General features: G+C 39.1%; 1 protein-coding gene across 8 annotated transcripts in view; it reads left to right on the top strand.

Moving 5' to 3' along the window:
* Positions 1–21,242, top strand: part of DGKI (diacylglycerol kinase iota) — a gene marked incomplete at its 5' end in the record, with an annotated part of 213,446 nt that overhangs the window by 146,338 nt on the left and 45,866 nt on the right. For all 8 annotated transcript variants that reach the window (XR_014685744.1, XM_084497769.1, XM_084497768.1 and 5 more), the window contains 6 exons: positions 5,394–5,473; positions 7,305–7,349; positions 12,703–12,772; positions 14,299–14,339; positions 15,925–16,052; positions 16,628–16,753. Coding sequence is in view for 7 of the 8 variants with exons in the window: in XM_084497769.1 (XP_084353895.1) it covers positions 5,394–5,473; positions 7,305–7,349; positions 12,703–12,772; positions 14,299–14,339; positions 15,925–16,052; positions 16,628–16,753 (490 nt within the window). The remainder of the gene's footprint in view (positions 1–5,393; positions 5,474–7,304; positions 7,350–12,702; positions 12,773–14,298; positions 14,340–15,924; positions 16,053–16,627; positions 16,754–21,242) is intronic.

The following is a 21,242-nucleotide window of genomic DNA, read 5'->3' as shown; positions in this document are numbered from 1 at the left end:
AGAAGAGATGGGCAGTATTCCAATACATTTCATAAATATATATTGACCCCACAGGAGTAGGAGAAAGAAAATACTGAGTTCCATTGCAGACTGTACAGGAAATCATGCTGTAGTTTGACTTTATGGCATAGACTTTTCTGAGAGATTTTTCTGTGCATATTCCACTTCTGCTGTTTTGTCTCCTAACACTTTCCTTGTGTGATTTCCTCTTACCGTATTCCTGGTCTTCCCCTTTGGTGTCCTGTCCCGCTCATATCCTTCCTGCCCATCTTTGTATATTTCTCCAGATCTCACAGCTCATGTTCCTGTTCTTAATGCTAAACACGTACATGTATGCATTGCTTAGTCAGGCCTCTTTCAGCTCTTAGCCCTAATACCTCTTCCTTACCAGTTTCAATTCCAAGCTCTTCATGGTCTTCGTCCTTGGTGTGGCAAGGTTTTGGAGAAGTCACTGACAGCCTGGAGGGGATGACCACCCTCTCAAATGTTCTAAAACAGGTCTGGTAACTACCTCCATTGTGTTTTACTTCCTGACATATGAGGATTTTAAAATTGAATCACTAGTGCTGAAAAAAACTAGCAAACAGCCAAGCCAACTGAATGAGGCTTAATTTCTGTCAGTAGAATAAACAAAAAAGATCTGAAGAGACACATGGCTTAGATTTGTTTGGGAAGAAAATCTTTTCATATAAACTTAGTTGTATTAAAACCATGCTGGAAAAGTCAAACCTCTTAATTTAAGTGTCTGAATATTTTAGATTTCTCTCACAAGAACTTGGTTCTACACACTTCTAATATCAGTGGAAACCCCTCAGGAAAATGACATTCTTATAACATCTTCAGTAGTGAGGATCCTTTATTTGCTACATTAAACATTTACAGTCTAATGTCTAATCTTCCCTTTCCCCCTTGAGGTATGTCAGAATAGGAATGAGTTTTCCTGGCACTCACATCTACCTTAATGATCTGTCTTGGGGCTGTTTTGTTTGGGATTTGTGTGGGTTAATCATGGTGTTAAGATCACAAATTGAATCCTTTCATAACAATAAATGGGGAAGTTAATTGAATTTTACTTTTTCTTGATGGTGTAGTATGCAATATTTTCAGGCTTCTTCCATTTATGTTCTCGGTACTATTAAAGAGGTTGATAGCTTTAGGTATTCAACATAATGGACAGTTAATAGGAATATTTCTTCTTTGTTTATAAATTCCATATCTAATTTCATGAAGACTTAGGAAATCACTACTAATCTTGCAGTCATTAGAGCATCACATTAGCCATACTGCTGCACCTACCTCACCCTCCTCCTGCTGATACTTGATTGTGCTTAGCACTGCTAGGAACAAAAAAGCTTTCCGCAGTGCTGGTTCAGAATATGAATCAACTGCATGCCTGTCTCATCTCCTAGGGTTCTTGCACTGCTGCTCATCACTGCAATATTAGTCTGTATCCACAGCTCCTTGGACAGAGTTCTTTTCACCATTCAGGGAGCACAAAGAAGCTGGGAGCTGGATGCAAGCAGCCAGAAGAGCAGGCGCCTCAGGAGAAAAATTTCTGGCACTCGAATGCTGTGGCTTGGCCCGTGATCTGAGACTATCTGATATTTGGCATATTCCCGCGCATGGATATATCCATGTAGTCATAGGAGCGGACAGTGTGTGGGTGTATGGGAAAGCTGATCTGCGGTGCTTGTGATCTTAACACGTGCAAGGCTTTGTCTTCCCCTCCCACCTCTGACCTGACACGTGTAGTAATGACCGTGTCCCATGGCACTGTTTTGTATTGTTCACATCCTCATCCACACTGAGATATTCAGGAAAGGTAGAAGTCCCTTTATTCCCCAATGAAAGCGTCCACAATGACATTGAATGCCAGGCATTGTATGCAGGTTAACTTTATGCCTTTAACTGATTCATCATAACTTACCCCATTTTGGCTTTGTTACACAGTGTTGCCCTATATTTAGAAGGAGCAACAATCCTGCAGTTTCAATCCTATTGTCAACCAGCAAGGGCTTGCTTTTGTTTCCAAACAGCAGCTCTTGTGAAGTGTTTTGAAAATCTTGGCTGCACGATGTATTGTGCATGCTTACCATGGTTTATGATATAAATGAGGGCTGGAAACATTTTACTTGCTGGAAGGCAAATGGGTCTCACAATCCCCAACCCACATCCCACCCTCCCCAAAAGCAACTTTTGGCAAGCAAAATTTTAGCTTGTGTTGTAGTGTTACTTCTTTACCGAAAGGGTTGTTAGGCATTGGAATGGGCTGCCCAGGGAAGTGGTTGAGTCACGATCCCTCGAGGTCTTTAAAAGACATTTATATGTTGAGCTTAGTGATATGGTTTAGTGAAGGACTTGTTAGTGTTAGGTCAGAGGTTGAACTAGGTGATCTTGGAGGTTTCTTCCAACCTAGATGATTCTGTGATTCTGTTATCCATTTAAAAAGGTTTTAAAGCATGAACTACATGGGAGGGAACCATCTGAGACCCACCTCACACACTTTATCTCTTGGCTAGCCATTGACCCATAAAACCAGAGGCTGTGCTTGTTCCAGATTTCCAGGTAGCAGAAGTCACACAGCTCTTTTTAAGAGCAAGGTCACATGACCCAAAATTCTTCTATAGCCACCGAGAACAGATGTGATATAATTTAATTGCACCTGTGAATTATCACTTGCTTTTTCAGTCATGCAGATAAGGCTCAGAAGTGCCACAACTAAACTATCTATTGCATACTAATGTTTTATTTTCAGATTTATTTTTTTTTGTTATTTCTTTTTGTGGATTTCTTTAGAATTCCAAATGTTTTTAAGGTCCTTCTGCTTTGGGCTGTCAGGAATGGTAATGGTTAAGGATTGCCGTTCTGTGTTAGCTGCATTGTTTCAGTGGGTCAAAGCTCTGGTCCCCATTAAGTGCATATACACCTTCATGGAGGAAGGAACTGGATAGACAAGACAAAATGTGTGGTGACAATTTATGAGTCAGTGGTGTAGCTCCCTAGTGCCTTTGTAACTGTTGGAGGACTATGTCTGCTGCAATTCACTTTTTAGAGCTATAAAAGATCTTAACAAACACTCCTTCAGTAAGGGCTGCAGAGGGATCTCCTGAATTGAAACTAGATAGTCATTAAGTACTCTTTGCAAAGAGCTTAAGGGTCTGCTGTCAGAGCAGGTTAAGCAATAGCAAACACTAAGCAAAGAGAATCAGTCTGTAACCCAGAGTGTCAGCAGACGTAAAACAAACCCAGCCGGCGATTGACCCTTGTTGCACTTGTCTCACAAGCTCTGTTGGGTAATGAAAAAACCCTAGAGATTGCAATAAGCATTGTTGCCTGCTGGCCTTTCTGAAAAAGAGCAGGTGGATTGGGATCACTGTTAGATGTCAGTGTTACTTCAGGAGATGTGCAGGCAGCTCCTTTCTTTCCGAGTTTTTCTACTTAGCACTTTATTTCCTTGTTTCTCCCTCCCTGCCATTTGTTGTTGTTTTGGTGGTGTTTTGTTTGTTTGTTTCCTGTTTCTGTTTTTCCCAGACTCATAGCTGCTCTGCTGTTTAAATTGCCTTCCGAATATGATGCTGCCAGCACTGGTGATGTATCTCTGGAGTCCTGCACTGGCCTCTGAGGCCCATAATGACCTTGGCAGCTGTAGGTGCTGCCTGACTCTCCTCCCTGAGACCACTAAATTTCTCTGTGCGCTTCCAGCCTCAGTGGGCCACAGAGACCTTCCCCATTACCTGTTATCACTGTCTTGTTCCGTTATCAGAATGGAGAGCTTCTCAGTAGATAAGTATCTCAGGCTCCCTCTTAATCAACTTTTTTTGAATGACAGGAGGAGCTGCAGCACGGTTATTTTTTCTAGTTACTTCAGTACCTTCAGTGACCTGAAGTTGCTTCTTGTTTTTCAGTTACCAAAATTGTTTATGAGATGATATTCTTCTCTCCTTCTGGAATATTTCATATGATGATTTAAATCTCTCTCCTGCTGCTTCCCTATGTTTGGGGGCATTGTTTGATTAAAGACTCTCCAGGGAGGAAAAATAATGTAATTTAGAGATTCAGTTTCAGGCGTTCAGGTGCTTGAGGATTTTCTTATTTGTTTCCTTTTATTTAATGAGATTTAGTAGGCAGCTCTCCTGATACCTTCCTGGTAGACTCACACGTTTTCACGTTTTCAGTCCCTCTCTCTTTGTTTTTTTTTTTTTTTTTTTTTTTTTTTTTTTCCTCCTAGTGGCTGCACGAATTGAATGGTTGTGAAAAGCTAAAACCCATGTTATTAAAAATGCTGCTTTCATCTGAGGGAAATTATTTGTTGTATTTTTACTTTTTTTTTTTTTTTTTTTTTTTTTTTTCCTGAGAAAATATGGACATACGTCAGAGTTGTTTGTAGATGGAATAATACCTGTTTTGATTTAAAAGCACCCTTACATCAAAATAGTACAATGCTGGACAGTTTTGTTTTAAGTGAGGCTGTGACTTCAGGGATACCCTTTAACTTTGGTTTACTTTTACTATGGATGCTTTCTATGGTTGCCACATTGCTTTGGAGATACAAAGCTGAAGCTGATAACATCTGAGTATTTTTTCTTTTCCCTTAAATACTAGTATGAAATGAAGTGAAGTAATACCCATGCTGCAGTGTTTTTTTTTTTTTGTATAATTATAAAATAAATCTCTATCCTTACTTATCATAGAATCATAGAATATATATATATAATATATATATATATATTGTTTGTTTGTTGACATATATATATATATATGTCAACAAACAAACAAGCTCAGGCTGGAAAACTGAAGCAGCCCTATTCTTTCATATTAGTTGATGTAGTTCCACGATAGATCTGCTGGAGAATAAAGAGGAAAACCCAAAAATACTGTTTACAACAAAATCCTAGTAGAATTTAAAAATAAATTAGAAAATATATTTATTTTTTAACCATCTGAGTATTTTTTTCTTATTTTTCTATACTTTGAATCATTTCTGTAGAATTTTAAGAGTTTTGAAAATGAAATTTCACTCATATTTGAATGCACAAGAACTCCTCCCTGAACTGTTGTTCTGCAGGGTGTTCTTTTCATTGCATTAATTAATTGATGTCCACATTAGACAATGAAGTACAGGATTTAACTGAATCTGCTTTAGCTTCTTCAGTATGAAAGGCAGTTGAAAGCCAGAATCTTTAATAATTACAAATGGGTAAGACTAATGATATTTTTCATCATAATAATGAATATTTTATTCCTGTTTTTAAGTGACTGTTAAGATATAGATAACAGAGAGCTTTAGTAAGGATACTAAAAAGCCACAACAACAACGAAATATTGCAAATCTTCTTTTAAAGTGCAACAGGCCTCATTTAAGGACATTTTTTTCTTTGTTTTTGCTTTCCCAGCCATCCCCTTAGGAATTATAGTTGTACGAGGAGATTGTGACTTGGAGACCTGTCGGATGTACATTGACCGTCTTCAGGAGGTGAGTTGTTTGTGAATTTAAGTGTCATTTATTAATCTGTGCTCTGCTTCTTCTAGTCCCGAGTGCAGAGGTCTAATAGTTGAAACAACCTTGTATTGAGAGTACTGCAGTTTGCCTACTGCTGAAAACAAAACTTAGAGTTTTGATATGCTAACAAAAGAAGAACATTTCCTAAACAGCAAATAATAGATCACACTGAAACCATTTAAATGATAACAGAATTGACATGGATGATTGTGTCTGCTTATGCTTGAACATGAACAAAATACTAGGATTCTTCATGTACATTGCTGAAATTATACAAATCTCTAAGCAAAATAGATATTAGAAAGTGTGTTATATAAGGATAAATATAGTATTTGAATGGATCTAATTATGCAAATATCATTCTCTAACACTGCTATGGAGTAAACAGAGACACCAACAGTGGATATCAATTTGAAATTTCCAAATATACAGAAATGTATGCTGATAAACTAAAAATAATGTTGCTTTTATCATCTTGAATGTTGTGCCATAAGAGAGTTCATTCTACAGTACAGTATGGAAAATGGAGAATCCAAATACCCCATTACCTGAATAATTTTAAATGTGTATGCATTAGTGATAAAGCTGATGTATTTTCATAAACATAGTACCTCTCACTGCTTCTTAATCATTTACTGATATCTTTCAAAACCATTTTAAAGTGTGAGGACTTTACACGGGTTTCTAAATATCTGTCCCAATTGACATGGGAGCTATGGATCTCATTCTTCCCATTAAACTATTTGAGAGGCACTGAATTGCTGTGATTATGAAACTCTGCCACCTGCATCCAGAATATGGACCTTTGTATAGACTACAGGCTTTCACCTTTTTGCATTTCAGACCAGATTTATGACTATTATTGGGCATAAAAGCTTACTGTAAAGCAATGTTAAATACTTAAGATATCTGATGATGGAAAAATACAATAAAATAATTGGGATGATGTTCACAGCAGTTTACAAATCACATGTGATCTCAGACTGAGTTCAAAACTGCCTAATATGGACAGTATTTGATGGAGAGTGGTTCTGCAGCGATGGAGGAAGCATAGCTAGAAAATGAATTACCCACAGTGGTTGTGGATGAATTGTGTTTTTCCAGCCTTTTGCAAGGGTCTAATTTATTTATTTATTTATTTGGCTTGATTTGGCTCAGTCCCATATGCTGGGAATGGAGGTGCCAAGGCCTTCTGCACTCTGCCAACTTGCATGCTAAATGGGGAGCTATAGCCTGTAGGTCAGGATTTTTGGTAGGCTACATCATAAGCTAAAATTGTATGACAAAATATCTGTCAAAATAAATTAGATTCCTGAAGCCTGCTAAGCAGCACAGTCATTCTGATATGACCTCTCTGGCATGAGGTTGTCTTAAAACAGGGAGAATTTCCAGTGGTTTTCTTTAGTATATTAATTGCTCAGAAATATTTCCAAAAATGATTTAGGGCTTATAGCATTTTTATTTCATTTTGCTGCTGATATTTCTAAATTTAGATTTTATAGAACAAATACGTCTACGATATGGTAAAGATCCATTAACATAACCTTTGTAAAAGTTTTTGTAGACGTCTTTTTTTTTTCTTTTTTTCTTTTTTTCTTTTTTGACCAAATGCATGCAAATCTAAGCTTTAAGTGAGCTTTCCATAGCTATTCTTTGGTAGTTGTTTAATGCCCTTAAAAACAATGAGAAATACTTGTAAAATTATTTTATGGTGTTTGCCCAACCACTTCATATAGCAGAACTGTAAATAACTTCTGATAATTTATTTTTTTCATAATTGGCATGTCTTTCATCCTCCTACTAGGACCTACAGTCGGTATCTTCTACTACACAGAGAGTTCACTACCAGGTAAGATGAACTTTCTTTTTATTAAATGAGAAAAAAAAAAAAAAAGGAAAAAGAAAAAAGACACTAAACAATGTAAACTGCACTCTGCATTTGAACCCAGATTTTCTTTTTATGAGAAAACATGTTAGAGGAATTTTTGATTATCACTTGCCCCCAAATGATGGAAGTTCATTCTGGTTTCCCTAGGACAATCCTTTTCCTTGCAACCTTATGGAATCTTTAAAATTAACACAACATGATGTGCCTTGCCTCTTGAAGTGATTGGGAAAATGTTTGCTTTAGGACAAATGACAGAAGTAAAATTGTTTCTCTGAGAAATGGAACAACATGTTATATTGCATAGATGTAGTAATAATGTCTACCACTGAGAAAAGAGGTGTACTAGAAGGCCTAACCTCTAATAATTCTGTGCACCACAGTCATCTACCTCTCATTTAACATAATCTGCAGAGTAATTTTTGGATCCATTCTGAACATGAATCTGTCTTTTGTATGTGATGACATTCTATTTCTAGGTGGCTAGTTTTCAAAATTGTGTTCTTTGTGTGCTTTAGAGCTATAATCTACAGTTTATAAAATACAGAACTTGGCTTTATAGTTGGAAGCATTGTTCAAGAGCACATATTACTCTCAGTAAAATATTGCACTGCACAGTGCTTTATTTGGGAGTAAACTAATTTAGACTAACTCTACTGACTCCTCAGCTAACTTGACATTAGTGCAGAGACTTGACACAAACAATGGTCAGTTGACACGGTGCCTGGGACCACAAGACTGAAGCTTGCATGGTGTTGATAGCCTTTTCCTAGGTTTAACAATGAAAGTCTTGTTGGGATCAGCAGGAATGTGTTCACTGAGAAAACATGCAGAGATCCAGTGGATAAGAATGCATAGTGGTGAAACTGTAGATGATTTCTCAGGGCTTAATGATTACCTGGGTGATACAGAATTCCAGTTTGGCAGGACTGCCAGTAAATTTGCTGAACCTAGGAAGACACTATGAGAAAATGCAGATTTGGCATGGTTTTCTAAAGTTGTCTTTTTCATACCAGTTCATGGTTTGTTTCTGCATTTCAGCATCCAAATTTAACCTCATATTTTTGACATTTGTGTCAATCATTGCCCTGGAACTGAGTTTTAGCACAACATTAGTGTCTAGTGAATTGCCTAATAAACCAGCATGTATTATTCTGTTCCACTCCCTATAAATTAACCTGAGTGGCTGCTGACTGTTCCATGTGTAGGAAACTGCCTGAGGTAAAATGAAGAACTAAATCTGTGCATATGGTGAGGGCCAAAACAGAGAATGAAATGTCAGAAATCAGCCCCATAGTTGGCTCTAACCTCTGCAGTTACAGCAGTATATAAATTAACTGCCCAGCCATTTCCTCTGGTGCTCATCAGTGTGAGATCCCTAACTTGCTATCAATTTTTTATGATGCTGCTTTTTGAATGCACCCCCTCTGTGTTTTGTCTTCAGTACTTGTTTATCCTGAATTCTTCAAATACTGTTTTATTCTCAGCAGATCATTTCTACAAACTGTCTTGCTAGGTTAATTTGAAGTTTGTTCCACATTTGCTGGCATCTCTCTATAAATTACAGAAGGGGAGAAAAACGGGATAAAGGGTATGAAAAAGTTCTTGAGTTGATGAAACTTCTTATCTCACTAATAAGGTGTCACGGGTTCTTTTAGGTCTCATAAACATGGTTTTCTTGTGTGATTCCTCTGCAGCTTAACACATGTGGAGTCAGCAAAAACAATATCAGCAAGCCTGAGTGCAAATGAGAAAAATGATGCTAGAGTTGTTCTTCATTCTGCTTTCTTTCTCTAACAAGCTAAATGTATAAGAAATATTATTCTCATGGGCCTGAGACTTCCCAAGTTAGTTCTTCTTTTGAGCTGTAGGAGATTCTTCAAAAGAGCCCATGCAGTTTGTGACTTACATTTACATTTACCAGCATTATCACTATCTTCATTTTCCCATTGTACCAGCTCTAAAAACTTTTACTCATGTCTCCTGTTCATATCATCTACCATTTTCATATGAATAATTATCTTTGGGTGCTTTCTTCCTTCTTTCCTTTGTATCTCAGCCCAAACCTTTACTCAAATAGTGGGGTAAATATTAAGACACATAAAGCTTTATGCATTTAGATATATTGAAGTTAGCAAATGTAGTGGATTTCAGAAAGCCCTTGATTCTCAAACATACACCTCAGCTGTGATAGAAGTAGACCTAAATCCCACAACTCAATAAACCCATACTAGAGAAAGAAATAAGTGTATTTTAAACCTGACGTTTCAACGACTGAGATATGTTTTTTGGTCCATGTCTGCAGAAATAGTTCACGTTGTTGAGTTTTATGCTGTCCTCTTCATCTCTCCTGTAATGCAGAGAAGTTGGAGACAAAACCAGTACATTAGGGCAATGTTTAAGGGATCAAATAGAATCTGTGAGTCTAAATATGGGATAGAACTGAGGTTTGATTTTTGTCAGAGTGGCTATAGATGCAGATTCATGATATAGATTCATGAATCTCTTCTGATTTGTTTTTGTTGTTGTTGTTGTTATTTGTTTGTTTGTTGTTTGTTTGTTTGTTTTGAGCAAAATCTGTAAGAAGCTGTAACATTGCAGACAAGATCTGTTGCCAGGACAATAGCCAAGTTCCAAAGTCTAGGGCACTGAGAAGAAGCCACATGAGCTGTCTGGAGCTGTCTTTGCTTTTCTGTCCTGGATAACCAGAAAGGAAAGGCAATAATAGGAAGTTTCAGTCAATCCCAGTGGCAGAAGCTAATAATATGAATCATACAAAACCTGTAATGATACCAGATAAAATTGTTAACATTTTGCAGTGGCATCATGCCAGGCACTGAGATCAGTTCACCTGGCTGAGAAATGAGTATCTATCAAAATTTAAAGTGCTAATTGTCATCACACCTGCCTGAAAACAACACTTAGTGCATGCAGACACTCTGCTGACTGGGAATATAGGGATACCAAAGACTCGCTTGTATCCATACAACGTCAACACAACCTCTTTTTTTTTTTTTTTTTCTCAGCTGAAAATGTGTCAGATACCTTTATGTAAATCAAAGAGTGAGGTCTGTCTCTTGACATATGAGGGCACCATTTGTTCTGTAATCAGTTTGGAAGTCTTTTTATCCCCTCAAATGGAAATGACAACTTCCTTCAGTATTCTCTGAGATTTTCCTCAGGTTGAAGAAAGCAATTAGCTTCTTCCTCTCAGTCTTACTGAGTCATGAGTGGGCAGTCTGGGGAAGAGAACCAGTGAAACAGCCGTTTTTCTGTGGACATATTCTTTATTTTTTTCTTAACTTTTTCTCATGCATGGCAATTTGGATTAGAAATGTATTAGGAATATGTCAGATTTGCAAAATGTAAGATAAATTGACAAGAAATAGCTAATACTTCTAGGGTTTCTTGATGATATAGACAGCAGGCAGTATAACCAGAGTGAAATATATAAAATAATTCAAACCTTTGAGAATCTGTATGAATGTTCCAGGTGTGTTGGATGTGCATGATGTAGCATAAACTTTCGATTTCTGTTGTGGTGTTTCTGCACTTTCCCTCTTGTATACAAAGCAGTCTCAGTTTCCTCCTTTAAACCATGGACATGATGCCAGCTGCCTGAGGGATTGGTGTTTTTTTTTTGTCTCTTGGAGTCTATCACCTAGGCTGGATGCCTTTCTAAAAGTCTGCTGTAGTTCAGACTGGAGTGGTAACTTTGAAGCATGAGCTGTAGTGTGGATTTCTGCGTTATGCTAGTGGTTAAATGTTCATAGCCCTGTTAGAAGGCTAGCTGAAAACCCATGATTGTTTGAAATCTGTTTTTGGAACTTCCTCCTTCAGCCAGCCTTTGCTTTCTGATGCTAGACCTTTAAATGACTACTCACTAAATATAGCTGTACAATCTCCAAAACAGAAGTCATTTGTCCTGAATCCTGCAGTCAGGAAAGGTGGTGACCTTGTTCACGATATTCTGGCAAGTCCTAGTGAGATTGTATCCTAGTCTGTGGTCACCTCTCTGTGTTATGAATATACATGGATTATTTGCATCCTGTGATTTCTGTGCAAAGCACAGTGCTTTTCTTAAAGGTACTTTTCTTAAAGGCACTTTTCCTCCCCATTGCTTCCACTTTTCATTTTTTTGCCTTGCACACTGGTATATCTGCCCATAGTCTGTTGTCTTCAGGAGGAATAAACTTTAATCTTGAGCCAGTATGTGCCTGAATTTACATCATTTGAAGGTGCGCTGATTTTATTGCCTAAGATATAAACAAGGAAAGAATCTCCCTCTATGCAAATTGTGTGTGGGTGTCCACAATCCATGCTGTTGTGATTTGTCTTGTGCAAATCTGTGTTTTGATGTTGTGTTTCAGTGGCTTTAGGAAGTTAGCTGGCCATCCACTGGCAGCATGGCACAGAGCCATGGCCACCTTCATTCTGAGATCCCTTTTGTCTCCAGCTCAGTGAGAGCTGAGAAAGCAAAGGGCAGGCGGTCTGAAGTCCTTTGTTCCTCCCCAGACATTTGGTTTGGTTCTTGAAGTAATGTTCCTTGGCCCCCAAGGAGCAGGTCTTTTTAGCCAGAATGGGAATATATTGATGCAGGATGTCTGCTGTCTTGGCTGATGGTGGTCCCCATGCCTACACTGTCTGTATTTTGGATGCAGAGAATAACATTATTTATTTTTTTTCACCCTGATGTGCATTTGGGACATACTAGGAACAAGGAAAGTGGGCAATTGCTTTGAGTGGCAGATTGACAGAGGTGGGAAAGGGCATAAAAACACTGCTCTGGGATAAATGAAAATGACAGGCACACATCAAACAAGCATAGTAATTAGAGTTCATAGCTGTTGTTTGTTACTGATGTGTATCTTTGACCTTCTCTTTCACCTCCCTCTCTTTTCCTGTCCCTACAAATAAAGGGAGCTGTAGACAACTGAGAAAGCTAGTTTTGATGCAACACTTTTTGGTATTGCTGAGCTGAAGGGAAGATAGCTGAGGATGTAGTTGAAGTTTACTTACAAAGAGTAAATTGTTTGCTCTCTTGTTATAATACATTAAATTGGTTATAATACATTAAATATAATTCTAACAATTATAACAATTATTATAATACGTTATATTATCTACATTAATTATAACAATTGTTATAATACATTAAAACCTTGATGTCAGTGTGGAACATATCCAGGGAATTTGAGTTATGCAGGTATTGCAAATCGTGTGATATCAGCAGAGAAAAGTAAAAAAGTGGATACTAGGAAACAGTTCTTTTAAGAGATTTGTTTTTTATTTTATGTCATTTCCCTGCCCTATCCAGGACCAAGAAAGCTCTTTCCCAAGAGTCCTTTCTGTTCAGAGGCTCTCTCCTAGATGGTGCTTCCTAGATGGTAAGTGCATCTCCCTTCTGTTGTGCCTAGCATAGTGCTTGCTTCTGATGCAGATGTGGAGGATAACGCATCTAAGAGTACCACCATGAAGGGGTAGCTTTCTTTCTTGCTATGCTGAGCAGTTGAAAAGAGAGCTGTGTGTCTCCCTTTCTCCTCTGAAAAATGAAACAGGGCCTTCATTTAGCAATCAAAGTGTCTTCTGTAGCATTGTTGCCCCAAGGAGTCATGTTCTTCCACGGGTGGTTTGGGATCTGTGTTATTAGCGTCTATGCTGTGATGCAGCCCTTATCACGTGGCAGTATCTGGACTCATAGTGCAGGTGGTTGTGGCAGCACACTGCTGTCAGCAAGACAATGTTCTTCATTCCCTTTTCTGTGTAAGTACTGCAGCGTTTAGGTGATGGAAAAGTGTTGCCCTCCCCTGTTAAGAGTGCACTTCATGTAACTCTTGTATTTGACCCAAACTTTGCCAAAGCAGACAGTTTAACTGGGCTTTACATCAGGTTCCAGAGCACTAGAATTAGCAGCCAAAATGGATGGCATCTGCTTTTGCAGAAGCTTCAGCATGTGGTGACTGATTTTTTATTGTTCAAAACAAAACCAGTTTCTCCCTGATGGTTTCTAATCACTTTTCCTTGTCTCTCATGAGGGAAATTGATAAAACATGCATTTAGGATCTGTTTGGTTTTCAGATAAAGCTGGTTGGGTAGATGCATTCAGTTTTTGTCTTTAACAAAATTTTGCCTTGAACAAAACAAAAATTTGCCTTGAAATGCCAAAAATTACAATGCTATATTACTGCACTGCTGTGTCAAAAGCCTAGAATGAACAAATCTGTGATTTCACTGGCCAAACTAAATGCAAAGCAGAAACAACAACAACAAAATGCATCTGATGAAGTGAATTGTAGGAGATAAAATACTTCTGGTTTTATCAAAATAGATTATTTGGCAATGCCAAAATTCATATTAGGACTTCATTTAGTGATTCTCTCTAATCACTGTGTGTGATTTTCATGTGCTGTTCATGAGCAGAATAAATTTTCCTGAGTGTATTGGTAATTCAGGCTGAATATTTGAGCATTTAATTTACAAGGAGATTCCAAGCACATTACAATTTTTTTTGGATTCAAAATTTGAATTAATACTATTAGACCTATAAATTCTACGATGTGCTTGCTCTACTGTAATTGGAAGAATGCATCTCTTCCTGTCACACATTTTAATGTAATTAAGTCTTCTTATATGCCTGAAACCCAATTTTCTTGCATTTTTAACTATTTATTTCAAGTCAGTACTTTCAGTGAATATTTGTTTTGTTAAGCCCAACATTTAAATTCATCATTTAATGGGGTAGAAATATGGAAATGATGAATGAATCAAATTATATTCTTATGAAACCCATGTCACTTCACTGACACAGAGATTGTCTTTACATGGTGCTGATGTCAGTTCAGCCCATCTTGTTCATGCAGTCCTGCTCAGACCACTTGCTTCACTGCTGCTTTCTTGTTTGTTTTCCTTGCAGCAACTTCTGCTGATCGTTTTTACCGCATTGACAGATCTCAGGTAAATCTCTATTTGGTTACTGTTTCTATAAATCTTTTTCTAAAGCTATGCCACATGCAGCTTAAAATGAATTATCTGCCATTGCTTTCATGTATTCTAGGATGTTGCTGATGCCTTGTGAAAATCAGAGAAAAAACTCTGGGCCTTTTTTTTAGTTGATATAATTCACATCATTTCACTGAGCTCACTGAAGATTTATATCTGCTGATGGTGTGCTTTTCTGCCAACCTGATATACAAATCGAGATTTTCTATATTTGTCATTCTTATCATGTCTTTCTAAGGGTATCTGTGTGACACTAGCTTATTTGATTTTATCTTTTCACTAATGATGTTTTTGGTCACCAGAAGACCTGATCCTCTGCGTGACATGAAATAGCTGTGGAAATTAATGTGATGTTACAAGTTGAGAATGATGAGCAGAGCTGTATCAAATATTCCCAAGGAAACCCAAAACAGCATGTAGTTTCATTAGATTCAAACCTGTGGTGTAGATCTGCCAATCTGAATTTATTTTCTGAAAGACACTGAAAATTTTACAGAGCTTTTGGTGTTCCTGGTTTGTAGCCAGAACAGATCAATTAGTGGCTCAGCATTAAGTGTAAACTGTTGCTTCACCTATTGGTCATTTGCACCTGGTCCCCCTAAGAACTATGTAAGCAGTTTTTGAATTACATGGACATATGCAGCTGGTGTTTTAGTTCAAGCAGAAGAAGCTGTGACTTTAGCTCAGAGGTCCCAGGTTCAGTGTCTGCATATAGCCACCAAGGGCCTTTGCACACAGCCATATACATGCTTTAATGAAGTTGTGCTTTAACATTTGTAAAGCAAAGATGAAGAAGATGCTGCTATAGGTTAAACTGGACAGTGTCATTCTGTTTGGTTTATTCTGCATTTCTTTAATTCTGACTCTGTACAAATTGTCATCCTTCCCTCCTACTTCATCGCCCTATGTTTCTGTGGGCAAAAGACCAATACTATGTGATGGTCCCTGTGCACAAAATGTCGGAAGTTTCCTGTCCATCCACCTACTTAGACAGGCCTACTCACACTCAGTGTTTTTGAAAGACAATGGGACTTCTGTGTCAATAACAGAAAAGAGGGATTGAGAAAGAGAGCTTTGGTAATGGAGATGCAAAAACAGAATATACAAGCAATTGAGGGTTGAGAAAATACCTGCAAACTATGAAAAATCCTGTCAGATGTCAGCTGAGGGCAGATCTTAGATGATGGTCCTCATTTGGAAATGCAAACCTCAGCTTTTTGGGTAGACGTCCAGTTTTCAGCTGAATGGCGTTGACAGGGCCTGAGTCACTGAGCAACAGCCTTTTAAGTGTTGCTGTGAATGTGAAGCTTGTTGGTTGGGAATCTTGTTTTGTTTAAAATCTAAGAATTGCTTATTTACAACCACAGTAGCATTGCTATTACTGTGTGTGTATATGTATGCACTTAAATAAATACACACACAGAGTCACATGAATGCTCTTCAGACTGATCTACTGCCAGGTTTCCTGTAGCCATTTGGGCTTTCTGTTTGACCAGTGATGCCACAGGTTTGTTATCTGTTCCTTATATCACTCCGACAGGAACATTTGCACTTTGTGACGGAAATTTCGCAGGACGAGATTTTTATTCTGGACCCAGAGCTGGTAATGTCACAGCAGGGGGGGACGCCACCCGGAATGCCTGATCTGGTAGTGGAGCAGGCCTCTGGGTGAGTGGTGCTAGAATCTGGCCTTCAGCAGCCACATTAGAGTTGGGCATTCCTTTTCTGGTCCCCTTTTCAGAAGAGGGTGGGGGTGTTATGGTAAAGGGTGGGGACTTGGGGACAGGATCAGGTGCAGCAATGGTAATGTCAGAAGGACAGCAGAGTAAAATCTACTGTATTACACATCCTGAAGCAAACAGCAGGACTAAAGAGGTATCTTCAGCACCTTTCAATGTCCTCACACCCTCACAGACCATCTGCCCCTGGCATAAATCTGTATCTAACAAGTTACAAAGCTGTTCTCTGCATGGTCAAGGCTTTGATACCAGTATATAAGTCCATGAAGTCCTTTGAGCCTCAGAATGGTGGTGAAATGTCTCTTTCTTCTCATCCTCTGGGCAGACCAGAAATGTTCCTTATCTTCTGTAGGAAGAGTCTTGTACTTACAGTGAATTTAGCTAAACTAGCTTGCTGTGGGCTGAAAAATCGTGGGGACAAACAGACATAAAAGAGCTTCAAAGTGGTGCATGCAAAGTAATTTCTGGAGTTGAATGCCTTTCTCTTCATTTTTCCCTCCCTAGAATATCAGATCGATGGAACCCTGCAGTTCGAAAGAGGATGCTGAGTGACAGTGGCCTCGGCAAGATTTCCCCACACTACGAGGTACCTGACAAACAAAAGGACGCCAGCCAGACCCATATGCTGCAGTAAGAGCCCTCTGCATTTCTCTGCTTGATGACACACTGTCACCATCACCACAGACTAGTGGCTTTTTTAAGCTATTGAGTTGTGCTGACATGCCAAAATAACAGAAGTCGTTCTAATTCTTCTCTTTTTTTAATCACTTCTGTTTCATCCTCTTTCTCCATTATTATATGTTCTTGCCTTTGGTATTTTTATTTGTTTAATTGTTACTTTTTATTTATTTATTTATTTCCCCCCCTCCGTGTCACTCCACTCTCTTAAAAATGTATATCCATATTTCCAAAAGTAAATACATTATTTTAGGATGTCTGATGTTCCAGTAGGAACCTTCACAACAATTGTTAATGAAAAAGACCGATGCACTCACCCTTAAGGTAATTCTGATGCAACATGCAAAAGCAGAAACTTCTACAATTACTGCTTACTTTCAAAGCTGTAGGCAATAATTTTCATATTGTCTTTAGCCAGTGATATCATTGCAGGTATAGGAGGACTGGAGTTGGCCTCGATGATCCTTATGGGTCCCTTCCAACTCAGACATTGTGATTCTATGATTAAACAGTGGTTTTGCTGTTGATAAACATAGAATATACATAGTTAGAAGGGGCCCACAAGGATCATTGAGTCCAGCTCCTGGCTCCACACAGGACCACCCAAAAATCAAGCCTGAGAGTCTCTCCAAACACTCCTTGAACTCTGTCGGGCTCAGTGCCATGACCACTGCCCCGGGGAGCCTGTTGCAGTGCCCGACCACCCTCTGGGTGTAGAACCTTTCCCTAACCCCCAGCCTGACCCTCCCCTGTCCCAGCTCCATGCCGTTCCCTCGGGTCCTGTCACTGTCCCCAGAGAGCAGAGCTCAGTGCCTGCCCCTCCGCTCCCCTCGTGAGGGAGCTGCAGGCTGCCATGAGGCCTCCCCTCAGCCTGCTGTGCTCTGGGCTGAACAAACCAAGGGGCCTCAGCCACTCCTCATAGACCCTTCACCATCTCTGTAACCCTCTTTTGGATGCTAATAGTTTTATCTCCTTCTTACATTGAGGCACCCAAAACTGCACACAGCAGTTGAGATGAGGCTGCACCAGGGCAGAGCGCAGCAGGCCAGTCACTTCCCTCAACTGGCTAGCAATGCCGTGCCTGAAGCACACCAGTGTATGGTTGGCCCTTTTGGCTGCCATGACCATGATGAAAGCTCTTGAGCAAGATGTTTGTAAAATAGCTTTTAAAGTAATGACATCTTAGGTCATTAAATGTTTAAATAAAATGTGCAGCTTTGTCCTTTTAAGAAGGTATACAAAATTGTGTCTTCACCAAAGATTCAGTAAAATGAGCATCAGTTTCTACACTAGTATGTTTTAAAAATATTTCTTAAGGAATAATAAATTATAAAAACTCCAGTTGGAATAAAAGCATTGTCCTAGGAGAGGAAAAGCTTTAAAGTTCAAAAAATAGGCTATGGACTCTGTGATCCTGTTTGCTTTGTTTCTAATTCTTCTAGCCCATTTTAGAAGTGTTTCTCAGCTTTTTGGTCCTTCAACTTTAGATTTTTGAAACCAGGTGTTCTGTCTCAGATGTGCTCAAACTGAGGCTGCATGGTGCCTGCTGAGTACTGCTTCAGGGCAGTTACAGTGTGGGTGGGAGTTTGTAGCTGCACAGCTACAAACCAGAAACTTCGCAGCAAAATGGATGCTGCTGAAAGGAGGATTTTTTGTGGGAAGGAATGGTAATCTGCAGTTTCACTGACAGAAAATGCTCACCAGGCTTTCCCCCATTACTCTGGGGGAATTCTGGATCAGTTCTTGTTTTTGTGCTAGGGATAGCGAACTCAGGTGCACTTTTCATCAGACAGGAATGGACAGCCTGAAATTTGGGTCTTACCAAGCTGGGGGAAAAATGATGCTTAGACACTTCTAGGCAGTGTGGAGAGATGGTGACAACACGTGGACTTGCTTCTAACTGATGAAAGGAATGATTTTATTTACGCCAGTGTGACTGGAAATGTTTGTTTAGCTGGAACAATTATGTTTATCTGGTAGGTTTATTAATTATCAGCACAGTAGTATTGCCCAGAGTAAAGTGTACCTGTCACTGTTTACTGTAAGGCATAGTTTCCTTTAAAGCTTTTCTAAACTGTAATTGTTTTGGCTGATTTTTTTTTTTTTTTTTTTTTTTTTGGTAAGACTCAGTCTTTGAATCTTTCTCTTTTTCTTCTAGTTTAAAGTTTAACAAAATTCAGTAGTTTCTGAATACAAGATTTGGGGAAAATGTATTGCTTTAAATTACTTTCTGTAAATTAAATAAATCCAGAAATTGTTTCCTGAGAAGTTTTAGTGCTGTTAGTGCACTGAAGTTTTTGAGGCTTTACATTTAAAAGTATCCCCATTATACTGAGGAAATGCCTTTTGCTGTCTTGTGCTCCTGAGTTTGCCCTGAGGCTGTTGATACCTGTTGGAGACCTCAGATTCAGGAGCTGTGTTTTCAAAAATTTGTGTCTGTACATGCTCAGGGAGGTTTTGAGTGGGGTCTCTCTGTGCTTACTCCTGGCTGCAGGAGGCTCACAGAAGCTGAGGAGGGGCACTGTGCTGCTGATCTCCAGCAGGAAGGAAAAAAACAGGAGGAACAATCTTGGTCAAATGGGGATAGGCTGGTAAAGATGTATGGAGGAGCAGGGAAAATAGGACGAAAAAAAAAACAAAAGAAGGAGTAGAAAAAAAAACAAATGAGTGTATGCAGCAACTTGGGGAGCAGCATTAGGAGATGGGAAGTAGCCATGGAGGAGCCCAGAGGACAGTCAGATATCTGGGGAAGAGGAAGAGGGAACAGGAGGAAAAGGAAGTGAAGGAGAAAATGTCAGCCCGCAGGGACTTTGGGCTGTAACAGATGAGAAGAGACAGGCTGCTGTGCAGGCTTAGGGGGCTGTTGGAGAGAAGCAGAGAAAGCAAAGAACAAGAAATCACAACGGGAAATAAAAATAAAAAGAAAAAAGAAAAAGAAAAAGAAAAAAAAAAAAGGAGGAGAACATGGGGTGAGGATAGATAAGAGAAGGAGACAGGCTAGGGACATGGTGGCCGTTTCTCTCCAGAATCTAGAGTTCTGAGCTGATGCAGATTATTCGTTATTCAGGTGGGCACGCTCTGAAGTATGTTTAGACATTGCCTCATTTGCTGCAAAGCTGAAAGATGTATTGTAAATGAAGCAGAGGATTGCAGTGGAGAAAGCAAGATATTACACTCAAGGCAGCTGAAAGCTACTCTGGAGGACTGGTTTCTCTCCTCAGTTTCCTCCACAAAATTTCTGACTGATGCAGATTAAAAACAAACTTCACAAATGGCCAGTAACAACAGGCTCCTCATTTTATGCATGTCTGCTATGAAGTAGGCTGGGAGGCCATTGCAAGGAGACTTTGAAACAGAGTGAAGGACTGGAAACTGAGTAATATGCTTCCTGTGTGCCTTAGGTTGTGTTACTAAAATTAATGGGAAGTTTGTGCCTTCTTTCTTCCGACTCTCATTTTCCCACCTGCGGAATACAGATAATGTTGCAACCTCACCTTAGAGGAACACAGCGAGGGTAAATTTCACAGTCACAAGAAACTTGGATATTATGGGGAGACTCTGTCAGAGATGCTTAGGAGAAAATTAATCATTTTACATTCTGTGCACAGTTTTGGTAGTGTGGGATAAATGAACCTCGAGGCTGTGCGCTGCTTATACAGAATGCAAAAGGATATTAAGCAGGTCTTTTTAAACATCAAAGCAAGAGTCCAATAGAAGAAAGTAGCATGTGGCAATGTAATTAAAGGTTGTTGTAATGTATGAGTGCAACAGGGCTGGAGCATGATGTTCAGATAACACGAGCTCTGGTATTTCCAAGCTTCTGAGTATTTGACTTTCCAACTAAGCATTTGACTTTCCAACCAAACTTAGGTTGGAAAGTCAAGCATTTATAACCTGGCATTTTAAAGCAAAAGCTTAGAAAGTTCTTTTATATTTTTGGCAGCTGAAAGCAGCTCAGAGGTTTGTCCTTTCAGATTTTTTTTTTTTTTTTTCAAATAGAATTTGCAGAGAGGATCTTAATGAGTTGGAGTACAGTTCCCTAAAAAGGAATATGGCAGAGCATGAAGGAGACACCTCCTCCCACCCATGGAGTTCTCATGGACCCTGTGAAGGTCATCTTTGTCCAGTGTTTTATGTTTGGCCTGAAATATTGCACATCACCTCCAGCTCAAAGTGTGAGACCCTATATCCTGTCACTAGGGCAAGTGACATGGGATTTGCAGTGAGAGAACGCGTCAGTCAGTTGACCAGCTGGGGCTGTTTTCTCAGTAGTCATTTGTCTTTGAAACATGAATCAGTAGTGATACTCCTCAGATGTTAAAAGCAGATTAGACCACAGCTGATCATAGTATGGCTGCAGGCTGCTTGGAGTGTCTCTGGCACTATTATATATATATTTAATCTCTCTAAGATGTAATAATGCTTTCTGAGAAGTGAGGAA

This window comes from Aythya ferina, assembly GCF_964211825.1.
Source record: "Aythya ferina genome assembly, chromosome: 1".
In the NCBI taxonomy this organism is placed as follows: domain Eukaryota; kingdom Metazoa; phylum Chordata; class Aves; order Anseriformes; family Anatidae; genus Aythya; species Aythya ferina.
The sequence above is the reverse complement of the archived record's forward strand: the minus strand, read 5'-3'. Positions and strand labels throughout refer to the sequence as shown.